At 37.2% G+C, this 26,067-nt stretch overlaps 1 protein-coding gene across 4 annotated transcripts in view; it reads right to left on the bottom strand.

The window, feature by feature from the left end:
- Positions 1 to 1,305: 1,305 nt before the first annotated feature.
- The window catches only part of LOC139795847 (uncharacterized), a 58,689-nt gene continuing 33,927 nt past the window's right edge, over positions 1,306 to 26,067 (bottom strand). For 2 of the 4 annotated variants that reach the window (XM_071743017.1, XM_071743018.1), the window contains exons 14-20: positions 17,815 to 17,854; positions 16,658 to 16,709; positions 14,003 to 14,114; positions 10,152 to 10,235; positions 8,483 to 8,606; positions 3,298 to 3,388; positions 1,306 to 1,472 (exon numbers count right to left, since the gene is read on the bottom strand). In XM_071743017.1, coding sequence (XP_071599118.1) covers positions 1,398 to 1,472; positions 3,298 to 3,388; positions 8,483 to 8,606; positions 10,152 to 10,235; positions 14,003 to 14,114; positions 16,658 to 16,709; positions 17,815 to 17,854 — 578 coding nt within the window. In that variant the 3' untranslated portion in view covers positions 1,306 to 1,397. Of the gene's footprint in view, positions 1,473 to 3,297; positions 3,389 to 8,482; positions 8,607 to 9,471; positions 9,512 to 10,151; positions 10,236 to 13,337; positions 13,578 to 14,002; positions 14,115 to 16,657; positions 16,710 to 17,814; positions 17,855 to 26,067 lie in introns of those variants that run through there. The other 2 variants (XR_011725720.1, XR_011725721.1) reach the window with 2 other exon arrangements.

The raw sequence follows: 26,067 nt of genomic DNA, 5'->3' as shown, positions 1-26,067 counted from the left end.
TATAGACCTCAATAGCAAGCAAGAGCCTAGGAAGTTAGTAATAGTGGTAGCATAGATTGCAATGTAACAAATAACAGTTAGTTCTGTTGACAATTAAAAAATACTTATTTTCATAATTTTATCTGATATTAGTAACATCTAATTTTGTCAACATTAAAGCCTAGTCTCCCCCAAATAAAGGAAAAGATTCATTTCAGAATATAAAAATGCCTGAACAGGCAGAGTAGCATTTATATGGCTTCTGTAGAAGAAATACAGAAAGTTATTTGGTCAGAATTTTCACTCTGACATGTTCCAGGAGATATGATATGAATTTATGTCTCTATTTAATTGGGTGAAGGAGCACCCTAATTTGAACATGCCAGTCATGTCATGCAGGAAGGTGAAAAATGGGGAGGTGAAAACTGGGCTTGAGGAGAGAGAGAGAGAGAGAGAGAGAGTACACTGTATTCAACAGGGCATTTCTTCACAGCAGGAGACCTTTCTGTGGCACATTCATGGACCTTTCTGAGGGAAGGACAATGCAAGTCAAATGAACTTAATCCAGACAGGACTCTGGTGCACAAAATGAGGAATTAGGAGCCCTGAAACAAACCGAGGTACCCATCCCTCCTGCACCATCACAAGGGCAGACAGAGCTCATAGCACTCTCCCTCCTCTCCATGCCTTCAAATTTATTCTCATGCCAAGCTCTATGATTTACTACTAGTCAGTGCCTCCAACCAATGGATTACTTAGTAAGAGTACTTTTAGTGGGAGATGGTGGAAAGTGTAATCATAAAGTCTGTCATTAATAGGACAAAGTGCTGGAAGGTTAGTGGATCCCAACCAAAGGTCAGCATTTACTACCAGTCACTCTGTAACAGCAACAATTATGACTTTTCTTCATTGCTCAAGGGAAAGTTGTTCCCCAGCAGCAGGAGTGCTGCCTGCACAGTGTTACCCAGCCTCACCCTATGCACAGGACAAGCAGGGCTGAGAGGAACCCTGTTGTGTCAGGTCATTTAACTTTGAAATAAATACTGAGAGAAGGAAAAGAGAGATGGGCTGCAGAGGAGATAATTTCCATCTTGGAACAAAGATGAACTTGACTTCTAATTAAATGTTATGTTGAGATTTGATTAATTCTGTTTGACAGGAAATAAATTAATTCTTCATCCAATGTATTATTTAGACAGGAAATGTTATCAGTCAGAGACAAAGCTTTTAGTCTGGTATTACTCAAAACACTTAGTAATGTGTGCCATATAGCTAAGCCTCTGAGAGAGAACTGTCACTGATTTCTAGTCTTTGACTTTTTATTTCTTTCTTTTAAAAATCTCATGCAAGAAGCCAGTTCTTGTTTATAACATGTTTTTATACCACTCAGTCTTAAAGGCATTTGTACTAGACACCTGTTACTCTATCAGTGATTTTAAATCAGGAACATTTTTAATCTGGAAATCTAGCAGCATCTGCCCAAGTGCTTTCCCCTGTAAGAAAAACAAAACAAAAACAACAAACCAACATTTAATTTTACTATCTAAATATACCACCTTTGTAAATTCAGTTTTTGAAAACGGTTGCTTAGGGCATTTTTCCTATCATCAGTTTAATAATTCAGCATGTTTTTTAAGCTTTATGAATATTTATCACTACATATATATGTGTATGTGTATATATATGTATATATGAGTACATATGCTTCCCAAACACACAGGTGAATGCAATATGAACAAGGACAGCACTCAAAACCATTAACAGACAATGCTGAGACTGGTTTATATTTATTTAAGCTGTCACTAACTAAAAACCATCTCCTTTCTCAAAGTGAAAGGTCTTAAAGAGTGTTTTTAAATCATTCTCTTTAATTAGGGATCTCGATGATGGAAGCAAAGCAAAGCCCATCATTCATGTCCCATGACCTGATCATATTACTTGCAAGCAGAATGAATAATACTAACAGCTTTTATGAAGAACAGTCTAATTAAATGGCTAGATGGTGCATCCCAATGTATCCCATGAAATAATTGTTGATTTAACCTTCATTTTAAATCTACAAAGGAGACCAAAATACAAAAAGATGCTCAGTGGAAACTAGAATTCAATTTATTACAAATGGAGACACCAAAAATATTCTTCAGCTGAGCTGCTTTGGGAAAAACATTCTCCTACATTAGAAAGTGTAATTTGACAGAAATTGGTTCTGTCTGAAAGTTTTCCTGCCTTCCCCTGAAATCATGCTGTCATCTGACCCTCTCAATTAACATTAGGTGAGCTCATGTCAAACTTTTATATAGCTTAGCACCACAGTATTTATATACATATATATATCCACATGTATATAAATATATATATATATATACACACCCACACACACACGTATATAAAAATTTTGGGTGAGTTTTATCAAGCCTGAGATTGTAGGTTATCCAAAGTTGTATCAACCTTTTTCATTTATTTGCCTCACTTGTGAGCCAATATAATTAAGAAAAACTACACAGTTGAGTTTTGAAGCACATAAACTTGATCAGATTGAATAGTTTCTTCAATTTATTTGGTCCCTAGTGCTATTTTGGGTTCAGTTCTGCAACCTAATTCATACATAGCATCTTATTTTGCAAACAGTCTTCTTGAATATTTTGAGATTTTCTGGGCACTTAGGCACTTCTCAGCCTATGGTGGCAGAACTGTGTGTTGCTGTATGTAGCCATAGGATTGCCACATTAAGGGATCTCAGCTTCAGGTTTAGATGAATATTTAATCCTGAAATTGAACACTTGCAAAAAAATGTTTGTTTCAGAGTGACATAATGTGATCGACACACAAGATCTCTTATCCATCTATTTCTCTTCCAGGTTTCAACATTAATTATCAGTGTTTAACTATAGGAGTATTAGGCTAAGCTAGAGCAGTTGTCATACAGGTAATGGTTCCTTTATGTACAAGGAAACAATACCAACTGTCCAGTAAATCTGCATTTTCCAAAATATCAGACTTTTTGAGAAGTTTGTTTTGCTGATGCATCCAAAAACCACAGGTAGCACATCATAAAGAACATAACTGATCTGAAGACTCTATTAATAATCTCTTGTACACATCTTTTTTCACCAAATATTCTTAATAGCTTTCTACTTCCTATGTTTTTTTCAAACCTTTAAAACTTAAGCAAATAACGTATATTAACACGAAAATAAAAGGAACTAAAGAATCAAAACTAAAAGCTTACAGCTCCAGCCCAAAAGATGGTTTTAAAAAGATCATGTAATACTTAGTTATAAAAGATAACTACATTAAAATCAATGCTTTGATACATGCCTGTGGATCACTTCTTAGGGATGCTATGCCACCACCACCAAGGGAATTCTTCAGCACAAAATTCAATCCATAGATTCCTGGCAACTCGTACCTGTAAAATAAAATCTACACATTGTCTCTCACAAGATTAAATTTTAAAGGAACACTTGCACAGAACATCATGCAAAAGACAGCATACCAAACCTTGATGCTTTGGATGGAATCCCACACTGCTGAGTCAAGCCTAAATGCTAAGTGAAGATTAACCCATGGCCTTCCCTGCCTTCTTGTCCCTTCCCCTTACTCCAAATCAACACTACTTAATGGTTTTAAAGTAGGACTATAAAGTAATTATCCTCCTCTTATTCAACCTCAAAACTCATTCCTTTCTGATGAGGTTTTTTTCTACATTTATTTTTTCTTCTTAAGAGTTAATGTCCATATAGAAAGCTTCATAGGCAAGAGGTTTAAGATCCAACATGAACTCAGAGAACACAGTGGGGGGAGGGAAGTATTTTTCATATTTCTTAGTTCTGATCCTGACAAGTCATTTATTTACTAGCAAAGGCTGCCAGCTAACTGGGAGGGCATCCTCTTTATTACTGAGAAATAACTATGAGTCACTAGATCAAACATATCACCAACTTCAGATAATTTTATTACAAGTGAAAAGTAGAGTTCCATTTCAAAGCTTTCTTGGGGCCATGTACTTTGTTCAGATAAAACTGTACTTTAGTGTGATAGGTCTATTTTTCTGTTCCATTGCTACTGTAAGCATTTTTCCATCCTTGCTTTTGACTGGTGCAGTTCCAATTTGGAAACTTTTGTAGAAGTTTGGCCAATGGCTCTGTGGTTTCCTAACAAAGTTATTTCCAATTCCATGAACAGGTCAATAGTATATTCCCATTTGCCTCTCCTTGCAAAGTTTTTCAGTGTTTTGCCATCTTCCTTGCATACTTCTTTGCTTTGTTTTTGCTTTCTCCCAAAGATTTTCTTTGTCTAAGGACTTGACAGCTTTCCTTTTCTCCACAGGAAAGGATTTAATCAGAACAGCAGCAAGACATGAGGAATAACAGAGAAAGGTGATATCCAACTCTTGCTCTGTCTCCAGATTTTTGCTGCAATTCATATCACACTTCCTCCAATACCACTGAATTTTATTTAGTCACCTCTCTGAGCTTCAACAGTTTGGGACAGATTCTTCAAATCCATCCTCTGAAACAGCTGGAATTTCTTGCATTGCTCTTGTACTGCTGATGTTGTCAAACTGAGATTTATCTTACTCAGTTCTTTTTTAGCATTGTGAAAATATGGCTCATATTTACAGCTCTGTATTGCCCTTGTAGCTTGGGCATATGACCCAAACCTTTCATGGAAGGAGCTGTGGTCAGCCCATCATTCTGCTGAACACTTTTATTCCCATTATACTCTTGCAAAGCAGTGGTCACTGTGTCTGCACATGTCTCCCAGGTGAGGAATTTTCACTGTTCCATCTACTCTTTCATTACCACACTCTACTTCAGTATTAATCAGAAGAAAACTGGTGTTAGCATTCTGTTGACCTTCCTTAAAAACTAATTGCCAGGCTACATTATCACACTTACAGGCAAATCTGCTGGGAAGGCAGGGAAGTTGTATTAATCCAACAGTGCTCTACTGGACAACAGGGATATGAACAATAAAGCAATTTCTACATTAATTCATCTGCATAGTTTACTAAATTCATGAGTATAATCAACTACATAGGAGGATCAGAGGACTCCACAAAATTTTCAACTAAAAAACTCAATATAGATTACCAGTAACCATATACCATGAGAGTTAGAGGTCTACCAAAATACTACACTGTAAATTTTACTCTGAAGAACTGAGACTTTCCAGGCAGCAAACTATTTCACAACTGGCAGATCTCTCCATGAAAGCAGACTAATGGAATATGTATTCCAGAAGCTAATAGCTCAGCTCTAAAAATAAGTTTCATGAAGAATTGATCATTTAAACAAATCATGAGAAAGAGCTTACAAAAGCAGAAGCAACTGACAGAAAGAGTGGAAGAATTTAATTTCACTTTCTACAATAATTCTGGCAGAGTGTATATAATACAAGCAACAGATCTTGCTTTGGAACATCACAGAATGGCACACTCATTTCAAGTATTTACAGTGAGATACTCTAGCTCAATCCAGGATTACAAAATTATACACAGAGGTCAGCATTTCCAATATTTTAAGGCCTGTTTGAAGCGTTTGAGCATCCAAAGTATCTCTGCATAAAAAATAAAACTTCCACAATTAAAAAAAAAAAAAAAAGAAAAAACACTATTAGCATCTAAACACCCTTAAAAGCAGCAACAATACATCTACCAAAATGTTGGCATGCATTCACCCAGAATAATTAAACAATTTAAGTTTAATTAGCTGAGATCTAAAGGAGGAAAATATTATCTAATTGCACAATTCAATCAAAACTTTTAAGAGCTGCTTTTAAAAAGAACAGAAAACAAATAAACCCTTCAAAGACTACCAGGTCTGTGAAAGAAACCAATTAAACAAGGAAAATTCACTGTTCTAGCTGAACTGCTACTCTTATGCACAATGGGGTGCCTGCTTAACTACTTCCTTTAAAGTGCTGTCAGTAGCATTCAGACAAGTCAGGTTTCCCTCTGAATTTCCTGTTAAAATGTATGGAAATAAGAATGGTACAAAAATTGTTAAGTGCACTTAGTTCAAGAAAAAGCCAGGATTCCTCCCATCAGAGGAAATCAGGAACTGAGTCCACAGACTAAAAGAGGTGTTTGTGTACAAGATACACTGTTGAGAAGTATTTTTCCCCTCATAATAACTATAAATACAAAAAAAGCAATCTAGAAGCAACAGTACTCACGACCTAGCTGCAACAATATTCAGATTTCATGTTCTACAAGCTCCTAGTAGAATTATTTGATAAGAAATAAGCTGACATATTTTTATTTCTGAGCATTGGAATGGTTTCAAAACATACAAGATGATGAACTGTATTTCAGAAGATGAAACCAAGAAGTTTTCACAGAATAATTTTACTATCCTTATATGACTAACCCACTAAATGAAAAGTTTCTTATTCCATATTTTAAGACTATCAGATCTCAATTTATAAAGTTTTATATACAAAATAATGCACAGATAAACTACTAGTAACACTACAGAGGGCAAATTTGCTCAAGCAAAAAAAGAAATAACTCTTCCACAAGCAGCATGGTCTAGCTACTCATCTTAATGCAGCACAGATACTATTTTTATTTTTTTAATAGCGTGGAACCTGTCAGAATTCAAGGGACTGACATCCTTTTCTAGACTTCAAGCAAATTCCTGTCTGAATACTGCTGTCTCTTCCTCACCCTCACCCTCAGACTGCTCTGACCTTTCATGTTCAGCTTGAGCATCACTCTTATACCCAAGAAAAACTGTGATTAACTTTTAATAATGTGTTCTACAGGGAGGAGAAGCAATCACATAGGTTTGGGGCTTTTGGGTGGGGGAGTTAAAAGACCATATTTTGTTACTGTTAATGACTACTGCAAATGATTTTTCAGTAGTCTCTATCAAAAATAATCCCAACTTTTCTCTGTTTAATAACACCTATTTAATAGCTTTAATGAAAAAGAAAGAAGGGCAACCAGCTGACCATCTCTGTTCTGTAGTGAAACAGAGGCATGGTCGTATGTTTTCAGTAATAAAACCAATGCACATTTTTTAACCAAACACATTTTAAATAAAGGAAATAGAAGAAAATAAAAAGATAGCTCCTTTTATGACAGCTAGAACCAAAAATAAACAAGCAATTTAAAAAGAAACTACACAATCTGAAGCACATGAGTATAATCCTTATAATCCTAAATATTTCCACAAAAGGATTTATTCTTTTTCCCCAGTAGTTTTTCAATTCACTCACAGAGCTCCATTATCACATCATTAAAGGAAGCCAAGCCCAGGAACAGATAATCTAATTAATCAAAATAAATTGGCTTCATCCAGACACAGCAAATTTCAACTTTTATTTATGAACATAAACAGCATTAAGGAATATCAATTAATCAATTTCTAGAAGTATCATTAGGAAGAATGGCATTTTTTACCTCTCTGCTCTGTTTCAGAGGAAATTCAATTAGATTTCTTGATATCAGAATTTATTTGTTACCTCTTATGAAACTGGGCAAGATCTGCACTGAACCACTTATAAAGACAAAGAACAGCACTTAAACCTCAAAGAGCAGTGTTAAAATAACTCTGAGCTCACTCTGAGTTTTCAGCTGTACCTTTCCCACTCAAGCTTGTTGAACAAGTAAAAAGACAACAGTTCATCCATATTTAAAAGGGAAACTGTCTGTGTTTTCTTCCCTTCTGAATTCTGTCTCGGTGTGTGTGGTGAAAATGTGAGTTAGAACAGGACATTTAAAGGAATATTTTCTCTAAAGTAAATGAACTTCATAAAAATTAAAATGTTTTGATGAGACTGTGATAGGATGAGACATGTTTTGATGGAAGATCAGGTAAGTTTGGGCTCCAGTCTATACTAGCTGTGTGCTCATTTTTCAGAAAGGGTTTTAGGGATTTCAGGCTTCCAGTTCTGAAGCTCCAAAGGCTTGGGAAGCTTCAGTTACTAAGGCTCTGGCAATCCAAATGTTTCAAAATCAGCAGAAAGATACATTTCCCAAAGGACATTAGACATTATTTCTATTTTGTAGAGACCTTCTGTACTGGAACAAAATAAAGAAATAGCCTGAACACTGCTCTGCTAATTCTGAGAATTCAAATGGTTTCACTCAACAGATTCACCATCTTTGTCCAGCTTCAGGAAAGGTCCAAGTTCATGTTCTTTTTCAATGACTGTGGTTCAAGTTATTATTTAAAAAGGCCAAGTAAGATACATAAAATATACTGAATACACACAGTTTTCCAATATTTGTTAGCATACTAACAATATAAAATACAAAATAATATAAATATAATATAAATAAATAATATAAATAATATAAATAAATAATATAAATAAATATTATAAATAAATAATATAAATAAATATTATAAATAAATAATATAAATAACTAAATAGTTAATATAAATAATATAAAATAATATAAATATAATACAAAATAATATAAAAATATACTTCTGAATACTACCACATATCTACCATAGAACTGTAGACTGAGCAGCAAGTTACTCACCTTGTTACTAGTTCTTCTTCAGGTTTTTCTTGCTCTAAAAGGTGTTGGAAGTAATTCCCCAAGGCCTGGGCAGTTAAAGTTTTCTTTAGGTATGGATAGTAGAGGGGATGCCTTGCTATGACACCTGTTAAGTATAAATGCTGTTAGTTGGAATAGGGGCTATTAAAACCTATTTATATTTATCCTTTCAAAACTGATTTGAGATCTTCCTCTTAACTCAAACTGTACATATGGATCCTCTTTAATGAGCTGAATAAAAAGTGATGGTATGACAGCTTTCCCTCTGTCAGTGGAGAGGTAGTGTGGACTATGACATGAAGGAACACTCCCATACTAAGTGATTACTGGACTTTTTCTGGCTGCAAATAATGCCTAAAAGATACTAAGAAAAACATCATCCAAACAAGCCACATGCAGTTCTCTTCCCTTAGATGGCTTGTATGGCTTAGGCAAGTAATCACAACCATAACAAGGTGTGATCAGTGACTGAAGTTCTTGCTGCACTCCTTGCATGAGATCCTGATGTAGCTGTGAGAAATCACAATGACATTTTTATTGCTGTAAATATACGTCCATAACCTTCAGGTACATTTGTGCTGAACCTGACATTCCACAGCAGGGATCAGGAAAGCAGATCTGTGTCACAGGGATCTCTTTATCTGTGGACTTCAAAGCTAATTTAGTCTTAGAGGTCAAGTTAGTTGTTATTGTGGTTGTTTCTTAATAAATCAATAGTGTCTTTAGATATGAGAAAGTCTATTATGCATCAGTTCTGATTTGGCAATGCTACATTTCAACAGAGGACAGCATTGAGGAAAGAAAGGTGGAGAGGGGGAAAAAAAAATATATAAAAAAAATCATTCTTTTGTTCTTCAATCCAAAACACAGTTTCACAAACAAGGGTAAGAAAACTATATTCCTAAACAGAAATGAACAAAATTCATGATTTTTAGCAAGAGAGCTAAGAGCACATCAAATCCCAAACGCACCTTTAATTCACACTGAGCTTTGAACACCACACGCTCTCATCTTCCAACAAGTAAGAGAGGCAATTGTTGCATGCAGAAGTAAGGAATAGAAGGAATTATTAGAAAATGTAAGAAGGAGCACAATCAATGCAAAGAAATTGCATACTGAAGTACATCATTTGGATTAATAACATAATAAAAATATTCTCTTATACGCAAAACCAACTTTGGTATGTCCTAACACTGTCAATTATTCATCCATATATGTTACAAAATTAATATATGGAAATATTATATATGATCAGGCAACCGAGAGATTATAGTATATAACACACATGATGGAATAGCCACTAATGTGTAAAGGAAGCCTTAAAAAGGCACTCCTGAATTTTTGGGAGCTTGACCTTCCAGCACTAAATGAAGATCTTTCTTTGTACTATGACATGCAAGTATTTTTTCCTAGTACCTCAGCACTACACAGAAACAGCCACTACATAGAAAACTGCAGACACTTTGTTAGTAAAATCCTTGTTTTATATGGATTAGTTTTCTTTCAGAACAGAGGCAATGAAAAAAAAGAAATCAAGTGATGTGAGAGATGGTTAAAGAAATTAATAAAAGCAACTGATACATAACTCTTATTTCAAAATCTTACATCACTTCAGAAAGCAAAAAAAAAAAAAACAAAAAAACCCACAAACCTATGTTTGCAGAGTTGCCTTTGTCTCCACTTCTAGTATAGGCAAGATCTTCTAAGCGATAAGTGTGTGGACCACTTGGTAGATCTATTAAAAAAAAAAGTGAATACACTTTAATGATAGCTACAAAGAACAGCACATTTTTAAGAAGTAACTGTCATTTTAATTGAATGCTTTCAGTATTTGTAGTATTCCTGGAAACATTTCTGATCCACCACCCCTACAGCTGATATGGCATCTTTGGCTTTTCAGTCCCAGCATCTCTATCAAACTCACCTCTGCTCCTGACTCACAGGTAGGAATCTCTCACCCCAGTTGCCCTCTCCACTGCCTCAGAAGTGGCAGCTCTCACCCTCTTCACTCCTTGGACACCAGCAAGGTGTCACAACAGAGGAAAAAAATCAGCCTTCTTCTTGCTTTCTGTCACAGTGTCTGATGCTACAGCTGCTGGTGGCAGCCACAAGAAGCAATTGAGATATGTAAATTTTGTTTTGTTTTGCTTTGGGTTTTTTTGTTTTTTGTGTCCACATGCTTGTCGCAGAAATTTTCAGTCTACTGTGTTAAGAAGTGTCAAATTTAAAGTAACTGAAGAAGGGGGTCTTGTAAATCAGCTATTTTGGACAAACTTCATGTTGCAATACACAATTTGAAAATGGATCAGTCTGTCTTTTCTGCATTGTTACTGCTTCCACTGAGGATATAAAACTATTAAGCTTCTTTTTGTGGTTTTTCAGGGAGTAAGAGACCCTGCACTAAAGACATATTGTTCTATGCTGGCCAAAGACAAACTGTATTCAAAACTTTAATTATCTGATTTAACTTCACTCTTAAGATAGAAATAAACATTTAAATTACACTTAAAAACAAAAGGAACACTGTGGTGAGTTCAAGTATGATTTACATTAAAGTGCACCTACTATTAAGATATGCACCCTGTGAACCATGTCAGGTGATCAGATAAGCCCAGTCCAACCCAAATCATGATTACCTTTAACTCCTTCTTGCCCAGAGAATTGCTGACTCCTCAGACATGAGCTAGGCTGACCTGAAGAGCTTTAGCAAAGCTGGGTAACAAACTATACCCAAGTCCTACTGTCAGCAGTTTTCACTTTCCCTGATGACAAAGAAGGCTGCAAATCCATGTCAGTGGCAGCTGAACAGATCCAAAATGTTCATTTGAGTATGGGCTGGGAGAGAGTGTGGATGACAAAAATGCTTCACTACAACATGACACATAATTTGTATCTTAAAGCAGGGAACTTCATGGGTTGAAACAGATCAGGCAACACTTGCAAGAGGAAGTTGTTTGCTCCCAAACAGCAAAGTAGCAGTGTTGAACTGCTTTACCTAAAGTTTTGTAACTTGTATTTGGTCACTGTCAAAAATAATCTGGAAGAGTGATTATAGTTTAGTCTGGCACAATGGTTCTTCACTGGTAATGGTAGCATAAGATTTGAAATGGGGAAAGCATACAATGAAAGAGTTGACACAGCAGGTTTGTTCTGAACTTGATGCTCAGTCCTTTCCACCTTCACTCCCATGAAAAATGCAAGCAGAGATGTGTCATGGAACTTGGCAGAAAATATTAAAGGATATATTAATTCAATTGGGGAAGATTACTTTAAGTATTTCAATAGAGAGGGGATTTGAAATAATTTCACTCAATACACAATTCAAGAAAAGAGATACAGTATTCAAAGGCTGAAATATGAGAATATGAAATGTTTAAAATAGTTAAAGCCATAGAAATCTTTTCTCCATCAGAAATTTTACAGTCTTTAGCAGTCCCCTTTTAAATAAAGTCAGGTCAAGACAGGACAATAATAAATGAGAACACCAGGACACTATGTGATTTATCTTTCATTATCTATTTATCAGGAAATTGTTTTCAATTAATAAACATCTTAAACAAATATACTAAAGAATTCCCTTCAAAGTTAGGGTAAATGGTAAATTCAGATTCCACCCTCCCAGAATCACATCTAGAAGCATTTCTGAAATCCATTTTCACATATTTCCCTTATCTATGCAAAGACAACTAACAGTCCCTCACACTTGAGATAACCATGAAACTAAGAAAAGCACTTCCCTCCTTACTAAATGCTGACAAGAAAATGTTTTAGCAGAAATTATTCCTTTTACAGTCTAACTCATTTGTCCATTTCTCATCCATGCTGTCTATATGTTAAGCCAAGGAAGTAGGTAAGCATTTAGTCAGTCACCTAGAGAAAACATCTCTATTTACAATTAAGGGCAAAAATTTAGAGATTCTTCTCTGGGGAAATAACCAGAATTCTGCTGTCCCTCAAAAGTGGGGTTTTGCCTGAATAAAGCCTGAGGGTTCTGTACTTAAATGCTGATGTCAAGCATCTCAGAAAGTTTTCTTAAATGGTAAGAAGGTAACAGGGAGCCTAAGAGCTTTTTGTTTCTCCAATATTTAACACTGCAGTCACCTTAAAAATACAAGGACCTTTGTTATATATTAAAGAGCAATGACTTCCTAGTCCTGAATTCACCCAGTCTGGTGGTGGAAACCCCCCACTGCCCTCCTGGGATCTCCAGGTTCTGGAGTTATGTAAGATTTCCAACAGACTTAAGAGCTGAAAACACACTTAGGAGTTGAACTGATCTCTGCACAACACATATCCTTGCACTGAAGACATGGGGAAAATGAACTTGTCATCCAGCATCACTGACTTTCAAAAGGCAACAAACACAGTCAGAAATGTGCATGAAAATGTCTCTACAAGATACAGAACATTCTTTAATAACTATAACTACTTGCTACACTATTCTGTTACAAGTTTTGAGAAATATGACTTGCCTGTATCTGGAACCCAGAATAAATCTTCACAGTTGGTGCCTATGCATAGTGAATGTTTTGAGTATACACACACTTAGAAACTTGAATTCCTCTTTAATCATTAGCATTATTTTTAAAAATATTTCTAAAAAGTAATCTTTAGGTACAGTAACCTCATTCAGATTTGAAAATATATAGCTACAGCCTGAAATGAAGCCTCCCATTTCTCTGGTAAGGAATAAGGTAAAAAAAAAAAAAAAACTCTGGACCAAAGGGGAATTATGAAGTGTGCTACACATTAAGAAATACCTATATAGTTCTGCCATTAGATAAAACATAATCTTCAAATGCCTAGCACTTTCAGTAACCTGTAAACTAGTACCTACCTTGTATGAGCAACTCTGATAAAAGACTTTTTCACTGCAGACATCCTGGCCTGCTCCATTCAGCTCACTGGTTTGTCCTTCTCAAGTTTCTTCTCTTTCTTCAGAGTAGACTTGTTAAGACTTGGTTAGACAAGTCTTAACAGCAACAGAGGAACTGTCATGCTGGATCATTTGCTTAAGGTGTTTTCTCTAAAAGTCACCATTTCCAGGTCGATCTAACTTTTGTTCATTTCATAAAGGCTGCCATATGGAATAGGGCCAAGTTTTAATTACCCAAATGCTAAGCATTCTCTAAGTCTGTATTCCATTCTGAACATAATTATTCTGATGTAAGGTAAACCCAATTATTTCCAGGATTAACTAAGACTGTAGCATACTTTGAAATGATATTTCAATTTTAAGCCAGCGTTCAGCTGTCTTCTGTCTAAGACTTCAGTTTTCTGATTAACAATTTACTTGCATACTTGTCATAGTCTCAAATACAGTTAATACTGTGTGATGCTAATGTTCTTCCTTGCAAGAAACATAGCTTAAGAGGTTTGCAATTAACTTTAAAATATGTATTATTAAAGAGATAAGGTATATTTCATGGACAAAACCTACCACACAATTTTCCAGGACAACTACAGCAAATGATGCAGTCACAAATAAGAAGATGAACATACCTTTCAATTCACTGCTAATCTTAGGTGGATCAAACGAAACAACCTCCTCTGATGTAAAAGTGAGATCCTCCTCAAATGTCTCCACATGCTGCCCATTTAAAAAGAGGTTGATCTGGAAAAATATTCAAACTTTCCAATTAGAAATCAAGTGTAACATGCCCAAATAAAGTACATCTCTAATTAAAGATGGATCTGGCACATTTTCAGTAACAGCTTTATGGGTAAGGTTTTGTTTCTCCCTTTTTAAAAGTCACAAAATCAGCAGTGAGCCATTATCCACCCGAAAGAAATCTTTGTGTAAGGGAAAAAAGCATAACAATTAAGAGAAATGTTGTATCCAACTGGGTGTGCTTTAAAGGAAGACAAATGTCTCTTTTTCCATGTGTCACTCTTGGCAGTTTGATCCCAAAACTTGAAAGCTTACAGCTCTTCCATGATACAACCCAATTTTCTTCTTAATGTCACTATCTATGCCAGTGACAAAGTTTGCTTTGGATCCTAAATTCATCTTTGAACACATTTTTTGAAAGCAACTCAGAAAAACTAAATTAGCAATGGATATTTTGGGTTTATGTTGAGATGAAAATATGAAATAAAAAATGCCATGCTGCTCATCTTGCAGCTACCAAATAAATATGAAAAAAAAAAAAAAATCAAGTCTGATATTTCATGAGCTGACTGGGTTATTAAGGTTTAAGAAAAGGTTTCTTTGGTTAAATTATATAACACCATCACATAGAAAAATGAAGTGAATCCATTTCATCTGCACTGGAGGGCTCCCAGGACTAAGACTCAGACATAGAACCAGGCTACATTACCACAACAAAAGGACATGGACCAACTCAGCTGGAGCATTTAACAGTGCTCAGTTGTCAGAAAATGCAATATAGTTCTACTCCTCTTAGCCCTCTTTCTTAAGATGTGTTTTAAAGAATAGCTAATAGTGACCAAGGCCTCCAATGCTTATGCTAGAGAAAGACTTAAAAAATTAAAAGTATTTCAGAAAAGCTGTTCTTGCCTTCAGCAGGTTTGTTAGAATTTTTTTTCCCTAGGGATAGTTTTAGGTTACTTTTTAAACATGAAAAAGCATGCATTTAAAGTAACTCCTGTAAAACTAACACTGTAAAACTACTGAAGATCCACTAGAAATTATAAAGTCAGGACAAGTGAATAAAAGTAGTGGAAACAACAAATGGGAAACTGAACCCAAACTGACACACAGAAATGTGTTATCAAACACAAAAGGACCCACTGTGACAATATTAAAATATCTGAAAATCTCCTTACTGAGGTTTTTTTTTGGTTTTAGGTCAAACACTGTACTACAGTTCTTTGTAACTGAACTTCCAATCTAGAAAAGCACTTAACCATGCTCTGTAATCTCTAGTTAGACCATTCCTGTTAATACAGGGCTAAATCTTGATTTACGTACCCCACTCTTTTATGTAACCTGTTGCTGCAGTATAACAGTGATAAATCACATGGCAGTTTTTAACACTGTATCAGTGCATTCATTAGATAAGCTACCTCCACTGTAAGGATTTTGATTTTCTATATTGAAAAGAGTAAGAGAGATAATGCTTCCTCTCCCTGCTACACTAGGTTATTATATTATTTAGTCTCAACAGCATTTTACCAAGTCCTGAACAAGTGCTGACAAGTTTACATTTGACTGATGAAGAAAACGGTGGTAGGTTAAACTTTCATAAAGATAATAATTGAATATTAAACTTGGCAAAATCCAACTTGGCAAAAAGTTGATTTATTTGTATAAATCAAAATGTGACAATAAAAACAAGTACTTGAATTTCATTAGATGACAAGAAGGTGGAATTTTTTTTAAATGTTTTTCTACTATGCACAGTTTATAAACTTGGCTTTACTAACTAAACAGGAACTAGTCTGTAAGATTAATCTTAATTTATTTCCTACTAAAGCAAAGTACTAATCAAATAAGGCAATATTTGCACTTACTTGTGCAAAGCACTGCATGTATGGTAAAAAGTGAAAATGAAACAGTCCTTATCTGAAATGCTTAGAACACTTAAATTGATTACTGATAATGGTTTTGCAGAGTTGTTTTTTTGATCAATTTGTTTTCATGTGGTTGTGTTTTTTTCCCTCCCCTCCTGCCTTTCACTTGCTGCCTGTGCAGGAAGCTTTTGACCACTTTTTCAGTTAATGAGTTTTTTCAGTTAATGAGTGAGAAAACTCTTAATAATATTAACTCTTAATAAGTGGGAAGCATCATTATCAGAATGCCTTGGCATGAGATGCATGGAATAGCTAACATTGAGTTAAAGGCCTTGGAAAGAAAAGGGAAAATATGCAGCTTTGTCTGCAGTTTTCAAAGGATAAATTAAGTATTTGGTGGCATTCAAAAAGCAGAAACCTACATTCATAAATCAAAATAATTTATGTTTTCAGAAAAATCAGTTTCTTCAAATTTACCTTAAAGACTTCAGCCTACAAAGAGGCACATGCCTAAGAGAAAAGTAGTTGTGCTCTAGCTCAGTGTTTCACCTTCCACAGTAAATTCTTCCCTAGGACTGCCTACTCACCTTAACCATAACTTCTCAGACTGAAAAATGCCTGACTCAGCAGAATTTTCCCAATTACTTCAAAGAGAACAGTGCAGGCTTTAGGCAGTCTTACCTGCACGTTGCTTTTGGGATAATAGAAGAAAAATGGCTTCAAAACTGGAGATCTAGACACACAAAACAACAAATATAAATGCATTTAATGAGAAATTAACTGAAATGTCAGATTGTAGATCTTTAGATTACTCATACACCAGACAAGCACTTGGAAAATTGGATAGTTGTATTTAGCTATTAGCATGGTTTTGCAAACAATTCTAGAAATCTGGAGAAGTGCAGATAGATTACATTTCATTATGAAGAAAGTAATATTCTGTTGTTGGTGGTTTTAGAAACAAACAACCCCCTGTCTCACCCCCCCCAAAAAAAACCTAACCCCAAAACAAAAGACAAAGAAAGAAACAAAAAAACCCAGAAAATTTTCAGAGGGGAGTAGGCAAGATACCAAAAAATTTTCTTGACAAAGGATGCACCTTCCTGACATTTTAAGCCTATTGCACAGTCATTAGCCCCACATTGATACCTAGGCTGGTTACTCACAGCTACTGAAAATGTATTTAATTTCTTTCCCCATCCCCATGTGTGAGACAGACATATCTAAGTATTTGCTTAGGGACAGGAAAGTTTTAGACCTCTCATGAATAAGTATAGAAAGATGAGCATATAAATCACCAGCAGATTTTAAAAAATACTGAATCAAAAGGGGATTTATTTTTTAGTATGCTCAATATTATTCTTTTTCAGCTTGCTCACATAATGGGCTCATGCTACACATTTTGTGGGATGTTCTAGGACATATAAGCTCACATTCCTAAGTGAAGTGGGATGCTACAGATATAAGTTTATTGTGCTCATACTCCAAACTAACAGGTGCAAGACAGATCTGGTCCAGAAATCAGCATATATTGGTCCATGCTCAAGCTGCTGCCCTGCCATAAAGTCACATTTAATGTTCTCCCCACAGCTCATTAAGCACAGATATTGTTATGAGCTGATCAGAGATGTTACTCATTCATCAGAGAATTTTACTGTTTGCAGACAAATCCAGTAGCACTCACTTCTATCTTCTTAACCAGTCACTAAGCACTGTGTGCAACAGAAAGACTTTTGCTGCTTCTGTGGCTGCTGTTTCAAAGTGAGGGAGCTTGTGATGGTGCATAGTAGGAATTCCACCATCACACACCACAACTTAATGAGCAGGAGTTCACTTACACTTTGGGGCGCCCTCCAACAACTCCAGTGAGGCCGGGTGCTGGAAATGGGAATTAAATTCACAAAAGAACAGTTAAAGCCATCTTCAAAACACTCTAGCTCATAACTTCTTATCTCTTGTCATGTTCCTATAATGCACATCTAATAAATACTGAGAAGTATTACAGATATTAAAAATTATTATATATTATTAAAAATTATTATATATTATAATACAAAAATTAACATATTAAATACATTCTCATAAATCATAGAATCATAGAATTGGCTGGGTTGGAAGGGACCTCAGAGTCCAACCCTTGACCCACCGCTGCGGTTGCCAGCCCATGGCACTAAGTGCCACATCCAGGCTCTTTTTAAATATCTCCAGGGATGGAGAATCCACCACTTCCCTGGGCAGCCCATTCCAATGTCTGATCGCCCTCTCAGTAAAGAAATTCTTTCTAATGTCCAACCTAAACCTCCCCTGGCACAACTTGAGACCGTGCCCTCTTGTCTTGCTGAGAGTTGCCTGGGAAAAGAGACCAACCCCCCCCTGGCTCCAACCTCCTTTCAGGGAGTTGTAGAGAGTGATGAGGTCTCCCCTGAGCCTCCTCTTCTCCAGGCTGAACAGCCCCAGCTCCCTCAGCCTCTCCTCATAGGATCTGTGCTTGAGTCCCTTCACCAGCCCAGTTGCCTCCTTTGGACCTGCTCCAGGACCTCAATCTCCTTCCTAAACTGAGGGGCCCAGAACTGGACACAGGACTCGAGGTGTGGCCTCACCAGGGCTGAGTACAGGGGCAAATCAATAAAACTGAAAATTTTATACAACAGTTAAAAAGGCAAAGCATTTAAAAGGTACTATGACTTATACAAAAAAATTATTTGTTTCAAAATGTGCCAAGTATAAACTAAATCTTTAGGCTCTTCTGAAATCTTTCATACAAGTGCCAGTCAGGAGATATATTTGACAGAAAAGAAACTTAACTTTTTTTTGTTGTTGTTGTTGTTGCTGTTGTTTTGCTTAATTTCTAAGACAGCAGGGAAACAATTCCCACATGAACCATGGTCTGTTTTAATATTTGTTTAATGACTTTGCTTACTAGATTAACTGTTTCAGATTAACTTGCATCTTTCTCTTTAACATTTCTGCTGGCCAACTTCACTTTTTTAAGGTCCTAGGTACTGCAGATCCTATTCTCTCTCTTTGGTACATAGATAATTTAAGGTCTTAAATCATTAGCATGGTCCCAGATTTGCATTAAGTCAGCACTGCAACTAGACTCCTCTCTTTTCTTAGTATCAGGCTGCCAGACTTTACTACTCAGCTCAGTATTTAAAAAAAAAAAAAAAAAAAAAAAAAAAAAATCTGCTCTCCTTGTTGTGGGCATAGCTTCTCACCCTCCTTTCTGGCATGAGCAGCAAGCATCCACGCTACTCCACATAGTATTGGCAGAGGAAAGAAATGATAAAGGGCATACATTAAATCAGTCTAGAAATTAACAGCTGAGTTAAGCAGGCACTTAAAAGCATATGCTGTGGAAAGCTGCCCACATACTATATTTACCCAAATTAATCCTGGCTAAAATCAAAGCTTCATGATTCCTCCAGGTGTGAATTCTCTGTTTATGCTCCAGACTAGATGCTGTGGGGCTGTGCTGTTGAGGTACCAAGCTCTCTCTGTGAGCTGTTTTAGCTTGGATTCAGTGCCCTGGTGATGTGGACACAGCAGTGGCAACAGAGATGGTAAAACATCACAAAGAGTCTTGCCACACTTGTGTTCACTGGAAGTGGTTTCCCTGAAATAGTGGTTAGCAAGGTGTTTTAATCAAGTTTTTGGAGAGGAATGCTGTTGCATAGCCCTTATCTTGACCACACTTCTCTGTAATCAAAGACATTTGGAAACAACAAGACTAAAATTCAGTGTACACCTGAATGACTGATTCAGAGACAGCAGTCACAGTTAATAAACCTGAAGTTATGGAAGAGGTCTTTTGCCTAAGAGCAGCCCATAATCACTCTGCCAGCTTGGCCATTGTGTTTTGCTAACAGGACTTGAACATTTTAACTAATTCACAAGATACATAGGCTTCACTGGCTTTATTTTTAGTCAGAGACTGAAAACACAAACCAACCAATCTCAAAACACGGCAACCTTTAGAAGGTGCTGCAGTTGAGGACAACTAGAAGGGTGTCCTGGTTAGGGACATTAAAGGGATTAGGGCTGTCATTATTAATTACTCCTCTTTCACCAAAAAAAGCCTATGATGTTTTCTAGTACAGGAAAAAAAGAATGCCTTTAACAAAAAAAGCACCACGAATAGCCAGCTCCCTAAGCACTAAGCTCTGTTGCAAGATGTTAGTAGATATAAGGTGAAAGAATCTCTTACTTTCATGTTAAACAATTTTAAACAATCCACTGAAGATGCAACCATATACATATTACCCATGCACTCATTCAAGCAGAAAACTGCCATTCAACATTAAAACCAACTGCACAGATTTCACTAAAATATGCACCTGGTTTGTTTATTCAGGTTGTTGGTGGAGGCTGGATATGGTAAGGTCATGTTGAAAATATAGGTTAATAAAGTTAGTTTAAATTATCTGTGGATTGCCACATGGCTGACTTCCTGCTAGGCAGCTGAACTGCTCATTAAGGACACCAAATTTTGCTCTGACATAAATTTCAACTTCCTGAAAGCTTTCAAAGAAAGCTCTTCCCTTGCCTGCTCTCACATGACAGAACTTGGCTCCTACAACAAAGTCTTTCTCTAAACACCCCCAAGACATCAACCCATCCAAAAGCAACCCCTGCTCACACCTTGAGGCTACAATAACCTTCTACTGCTGCTCTATTGCTGGCCTTGCAAAGTTCTCCCCAAGAAGCTACTGTAACAGCAAATCCGCACAGCAAAGCTACACCAATATCCCAGCTGCAACATTACTAACTTCTATCTTACAATTATGCAATTTGTTGTTTATGTTAAGCTAAGTAAGAGGGGAGTGCCTCAAAGTACAGTTGAATTCCATCTGTATGCGATTTCTTTCAGCAGAGAAGATGAATTAAATTATATATTGATTATGGCTTCTAAGCAGTGATTTGTTAATTGTGATACAGCACCAGAGCACACCACAGCACTTCAACCCAGTGCTCAGATCCCCATTACATCCCTTCAGCAGGTAATGGTGGCTTTGCCATCATGGCCAACCCTGCTTCTGCAAAATACTGTTATCTCCTCAGATCAAACTGTTGTTCCAGGACACCTTCTTTTAAAAGAAGATCTACTCAAGCTGTACAATATGTTTACTTTACACTGCTTGCCTACATACCTACACAGAGGCTCGCCCTCTCTCCCTCCCTCCCTCCTAAAGGAGATTTTACCTTTCTCTACAATGAACATGAATAACTTGCCAGACTTGTAGAGAGCATCACCCAGGCTGCAGTGTCAAGTCAGTAAGATTATCAGCTAAGTTGAAGCTGTTGATCTCCTTTCCCAGGAACTTTACATGACCACTACTTGCTCACAGAGCTCCATTCATTAGTTTCTCAAAGCAGAAAAAGCACCACTGAGCACAACATCACCCCATCTGCCACTCTTGAACAAGTTGCTTCACTTGAAGTTGATGAACAACTTGCCACTACTATCTGCCAGCTTCTGTGACTCAGAATAGCACAGAAGTGATGCACTGGAAAAGGAGCTGAATGCCTCTGAGACCTTCCTTTTACTCTTTATGAACTATTCATGTTCATCTCTAGGTACAGTATTTGTCTGATGTAAAACTCATCCAATGCCAGACTTGCAAATGCTAAAACTCATGTATGTTATGCTAGAAAAGGCAGGAATTTTCTGACAAATTGCATGAACAGTGGTAGCAGGCAAATAAGAGCATTGAGAAAACCCAATGCTGCTCTCAGCCAGGGCTGTTAGAGCTGCCCCCTCCTCTTCCTCTGTCACTCATTCTTCTCCCCTCCCCTGCACCACCTCTGGTATTCATGCAAGCATTTCAGGGGGTGGATCCACTAAAAACCAGCCCTGGCAAAAAGAATGCTCGAAATGGGCCCAAACAGGTACCTAATTTCAATTTCACTATGTTCTAATATATTATAATCTATGCCACAGATATGACTGCCTGCAAAATGCCCCACGGGAGGAAAAGCTCCAGCTGGAACCTGCAAGCAACCTACAGGACACAAATTCCCAGAAGAATGAGCTTCATTCCTTCCAGCTCTTGTAATTCCCTGCTGGATTTTCTAATGGTCTGAGAGCCTTAAGTTTTCCCTCTTTAATAGCTCCTCTGTCCTATTCAAATCCTACTATAATGGTCACACCCAATTTTGTCTTATTATTTCTTATTCTTTAACCTACTTCTGTCAAAAACAATAAATATTTGCATACAAATTTGTGTATTTTTCAACAGAAAAAGACATTATGAAATATATGAAAGAAAGACGATAGACTACAATGAATATTTTGTAAAATATTTTGGAGTAAAAAAAGCATGAAAATGCTCTGCCTAGTGGAAATCTAAAAAGCTCCAGCTACTTTAAATTCAAAAGGTGACACTTCTTTCTTTGGCACTTCATGAGGTCTCAAATGCAATGTCTCTTGCTCCACCATCTTACAGTTTTTGACTGTAAATGGATTGCCTGTTATACTTCTAGTGACTGAATTAGCACAACCAAAAGGTTATTTACTGCATATTCTAAGGGATGAAGTATGTACTTATATAGAAAAAATTGACAAGTCTCAAAAATAATGCCTGTAAAGTGACAGAACTAGACAAATCTGAAACCCAAGGTTTTATATTCAACAGTTCTAGCCATGTAGTTGAGTTTTTACAGGGGTCAGTTATACATTCTTAATTATTTTATGTCCTCAGACAGGAGATATTTTGAGAATACTATTGCAGAAGATAAACTGGGAGCTACAGTAAACTGTTAGAACAAGGTCATTTCTGCAAGTATCTTCCAATACACTTAGGAGATCAGTCATAATATTTACATATACTCAAGCACTTTAAAATCTCAAGTTGTATTAACCAGCTGTCATCTTGGTGTCAAACTCCGGTCATTTTCATGTGCAATAAGGGTCAGCACATGATTTCAGCTATTAGTAAAACATTTCTTAGCTACTGAACTCCTACTAAACTATAAATGCCAGTTTCCCACAGCAAGGCTCTTCCTGAGCCTCTTCTACACAGCATTTTACTCAGAATAAAATATCTGATTTAAGGAAGACAAAATAAATACACTGCACCAGCCCAAATTATTTAAATGCTAACCATATGGCTGCCTGGAATACACATAATGAAGACATTTTCACTGAGCAGTATAAACCTAGGCTGTGATTGCTGGCTTTTATGAAGTGAGGATGAATTTCCACAGAGTGGGCAACACAGAACTTCTGCAGAACTGCCCTGAACTCCTACAGGCTACTACAGGTTTAAAAATCTGAGCCCTTGTGTCTAAGATACTTCATTGCCAAGTATTGAAAAAGCTCACTTTATAGAGCAGGAAAATAGCTCCAAAGATCCTGCTATTAAGACTGAACATTACAGACACACTTCAAGCTTTGGTGTTTTTCAGGAGACCATACATGCATTGAACAAAATCAGCTTGCTGTTTGCTATTAAAAAAACCTGAGAAATAAACAGAAAACATACTTTTAGCAACTGCAAGTTTAACAAACTCAGATGTGAAATGCAAAAAAAAGATACAAATATTTGACTATGTTGTGTCAGTCTTTCTTTTTTTTTTAATAGATTGTATTGCTTTAAACCCTTCAGAAGAGCATAATACAAATGAAAACTGATTAAGTGCTCACACTAACAAACTAAATACCAAGCTCCACAGAAGTTTACAGTAAAAGACTTCCATTCCAAACAGAAAATAAACAAGAAATCACTCTCTAATGTATGGCAGGAAGATCAAATTCTTCTTTGGCCTTAAGAATCTCATTTGCAGTTTTAATAGTACTTCAGAAGACTTCTGTGCAAGTACACTCATGTGCTCCACTGGTCTCCAACAGCTGCTACAACTGCTTGTATCAGAGTGTGGCCAGCAGGACAGGATGCATGGATGAGCTGAGGCAAACTGCAGGAGGTCCAAGCACTGCATCACTTTGGTCACAACAACCCCACGCCACAGGACAGGCTGGAAAGTTGCCTGGCAGAAAAGGACCTGGGGGTGTTGGTTGACATCCAGCTGAAGATGAGCCAGCAGTGTGCCCAGGTGCCCAAGGCAGCCAACACCATCCTGGTTGGTATCAGGAACAGTGTGGGCAGCAGAAGGGGAGCTCCTGTCCCCCTCTGCTGGCACTGGGGAGGCTGCACCCCAAGTGCTGTGCTCAGTTCTGGGCCCCTCACTACAAGAAAGACATTGAGGTGCTGGAGAGAGTTCAGAGAAGGGCAAGCAAGCTGGTGAAGGGTCTGGAGAGCAAGTCCTATGAGGACAGGCTGAGGGAACTGGGATTGTTTATTTTGGAAAAAAGGAGTCAGGGAGGAGACCTCATCACTCTCTCCAACTACGTAAAAGGAGGTTGTAGTGAAGTGGGTGCTGGCCTCTTCTCTCAAGTAAATAATGATAGGACAGGAGAAAATGGCCTGAAGTTGCACCAGGGGAGGTTTAGATGAAAAACTTCTTCTAAGTTCTTCTAAGATATTGGGAAGACCTTCTTTACTGACAGAGTAGTCAGGTGCTGAAATGGGCTGCCCAGGGAAGTGGTGGCATCACCGTCTCTAGAGGTATTCAAAACCCATGCAGATACAGCACTTCAGGACACACTCCAGTGGGCACGGTGAGATTTTTTTTTGTTGTTGTTGTTGTTTTTTTAAGTTGTTGTGTTTTTTTTTGTAGATGCATGTTGATGGTTGGACACAGTGATCTTAGAAGTCTTTTTCAACCATGACAGTTCTGGGATTGTGTGATTGTCCCCTGTACTCAGCACTGGTGAGGCTGCACTTTAAATACCGTGTTCAGTTTTGGTCCCTTAAGTACCAGAAGGGCATGGAGGTGTTGGAGAAGAGTCCAGAGAAGGGCAAGGTGAAGGGCCTGGAGAACAAGTTGAACAAGGAGTGTCTAAGGGAACTGGGACTGTTCAGGCTGGAGAAAAGGAGGCTGAAGGGAGACCTTATGGCTCTCTTCAGGTACCTGAAAGGAGGCTGCAGTGAAGTGGGGGCTGGTCTTTTCTCCCTAGTAACAAGTCACAGCACAAGAAGAAATGGTCTCAAGCTATGCCAGGGGAGGTTTAGATTTGTTTTCAGAAGTAACTTCTTAACCAGAAATGTAATTAAACACTGGAACAGGCTGATCAGAGAGGTGGGTTGAATCCCCATCCCTGGAGGTGTTTAAAATATCTACAGATGTGGTGCTTATGAACATGGTTTAACCACTGGACTTGGCAGAGTCTACTTTGCAGAGCACAACCACACACATCTAGGATGCTGCTTCTAATACAGCAGCACTGGAAAAATCTCATGGACCAGAGCAGGAGCTCTTAAGACTTCCCACCTTTGTGCTAAACCATCAAAAGGAAATCCTTTCTCTCTCTCTCTTCTCCTCTACTTCCCATTCCTAAATTTGAGCCAGCCTGACTCCCCTAACATTGGTAAAGTCCCTCTCTAGCACTTGTTACAGGAAAAGCAGAACCATCATTGTTCTGGCTTCAGTTCCCAAGGTCATTGTACATCTATCAAGCTGGAGTTTTACTTTAAGTCTTGCCTATGGAGCTCTGTGTTTCAAGACAAGTAGTGAGCACTCCTTATTCTGCTTTTCACAGCAAATTCTGGCACCCTACAGCACTGTCAGAAACTAAGCATCGTTAAGCTGATTCAGTTATTACTAAACCACTAATTATTGTTTGGCAGCATTGAGCTTTTTTTTTTTTTTCTAAGTCTCCCTGAAGAAAATAAGAAGAAAGACTCTTCAGAACCACTGCTTTAGAAGTATTTCACATCAACAAGCAGCCTACTAAGCATTTAGATCTCAAGTATGACCCTTCTCAGCAAACATCAAGTTTATCTGTGCGAGTAATACAGAAATCTACCAAACAACAGCAACTGAAATAACTGATTGTACGAAGCATTCTCAATATATTCTAAACAAATTAAAAGTATTACTATTTGTGGGGCTGTTCAAGCACTCGGAAGAATGTCAGTAAACAGCTCTGATACCCTCTGACACTACTAATTTGACATGGGGGCCAAAAACCTTGCTGCAGTCCTGTACCTGGCAAGCAGAAGTGTTATTTATCACCAGATGCCCCAGATGAT

The sequence above is a fragment of the Heliangelus exortis genome, chromosome 4 (assembly GCF_036169615.1).
Source record: "Heliangelus exortis chromosome 4, bHelExo1.hap1, whole genome shotgun sequence".
NCBI classification, from domain to species: Eukaryota; Metazoa; Chordata; class Aves; order Apodiformes; family Trochilidae; genus Heliangelus; species Heliangelus exortis.
The sequence above is the reverse complement of the archived record's forward strand: the minus strand, read 5'-3'. Positions and strand labels throughout refer to the sequence as shown.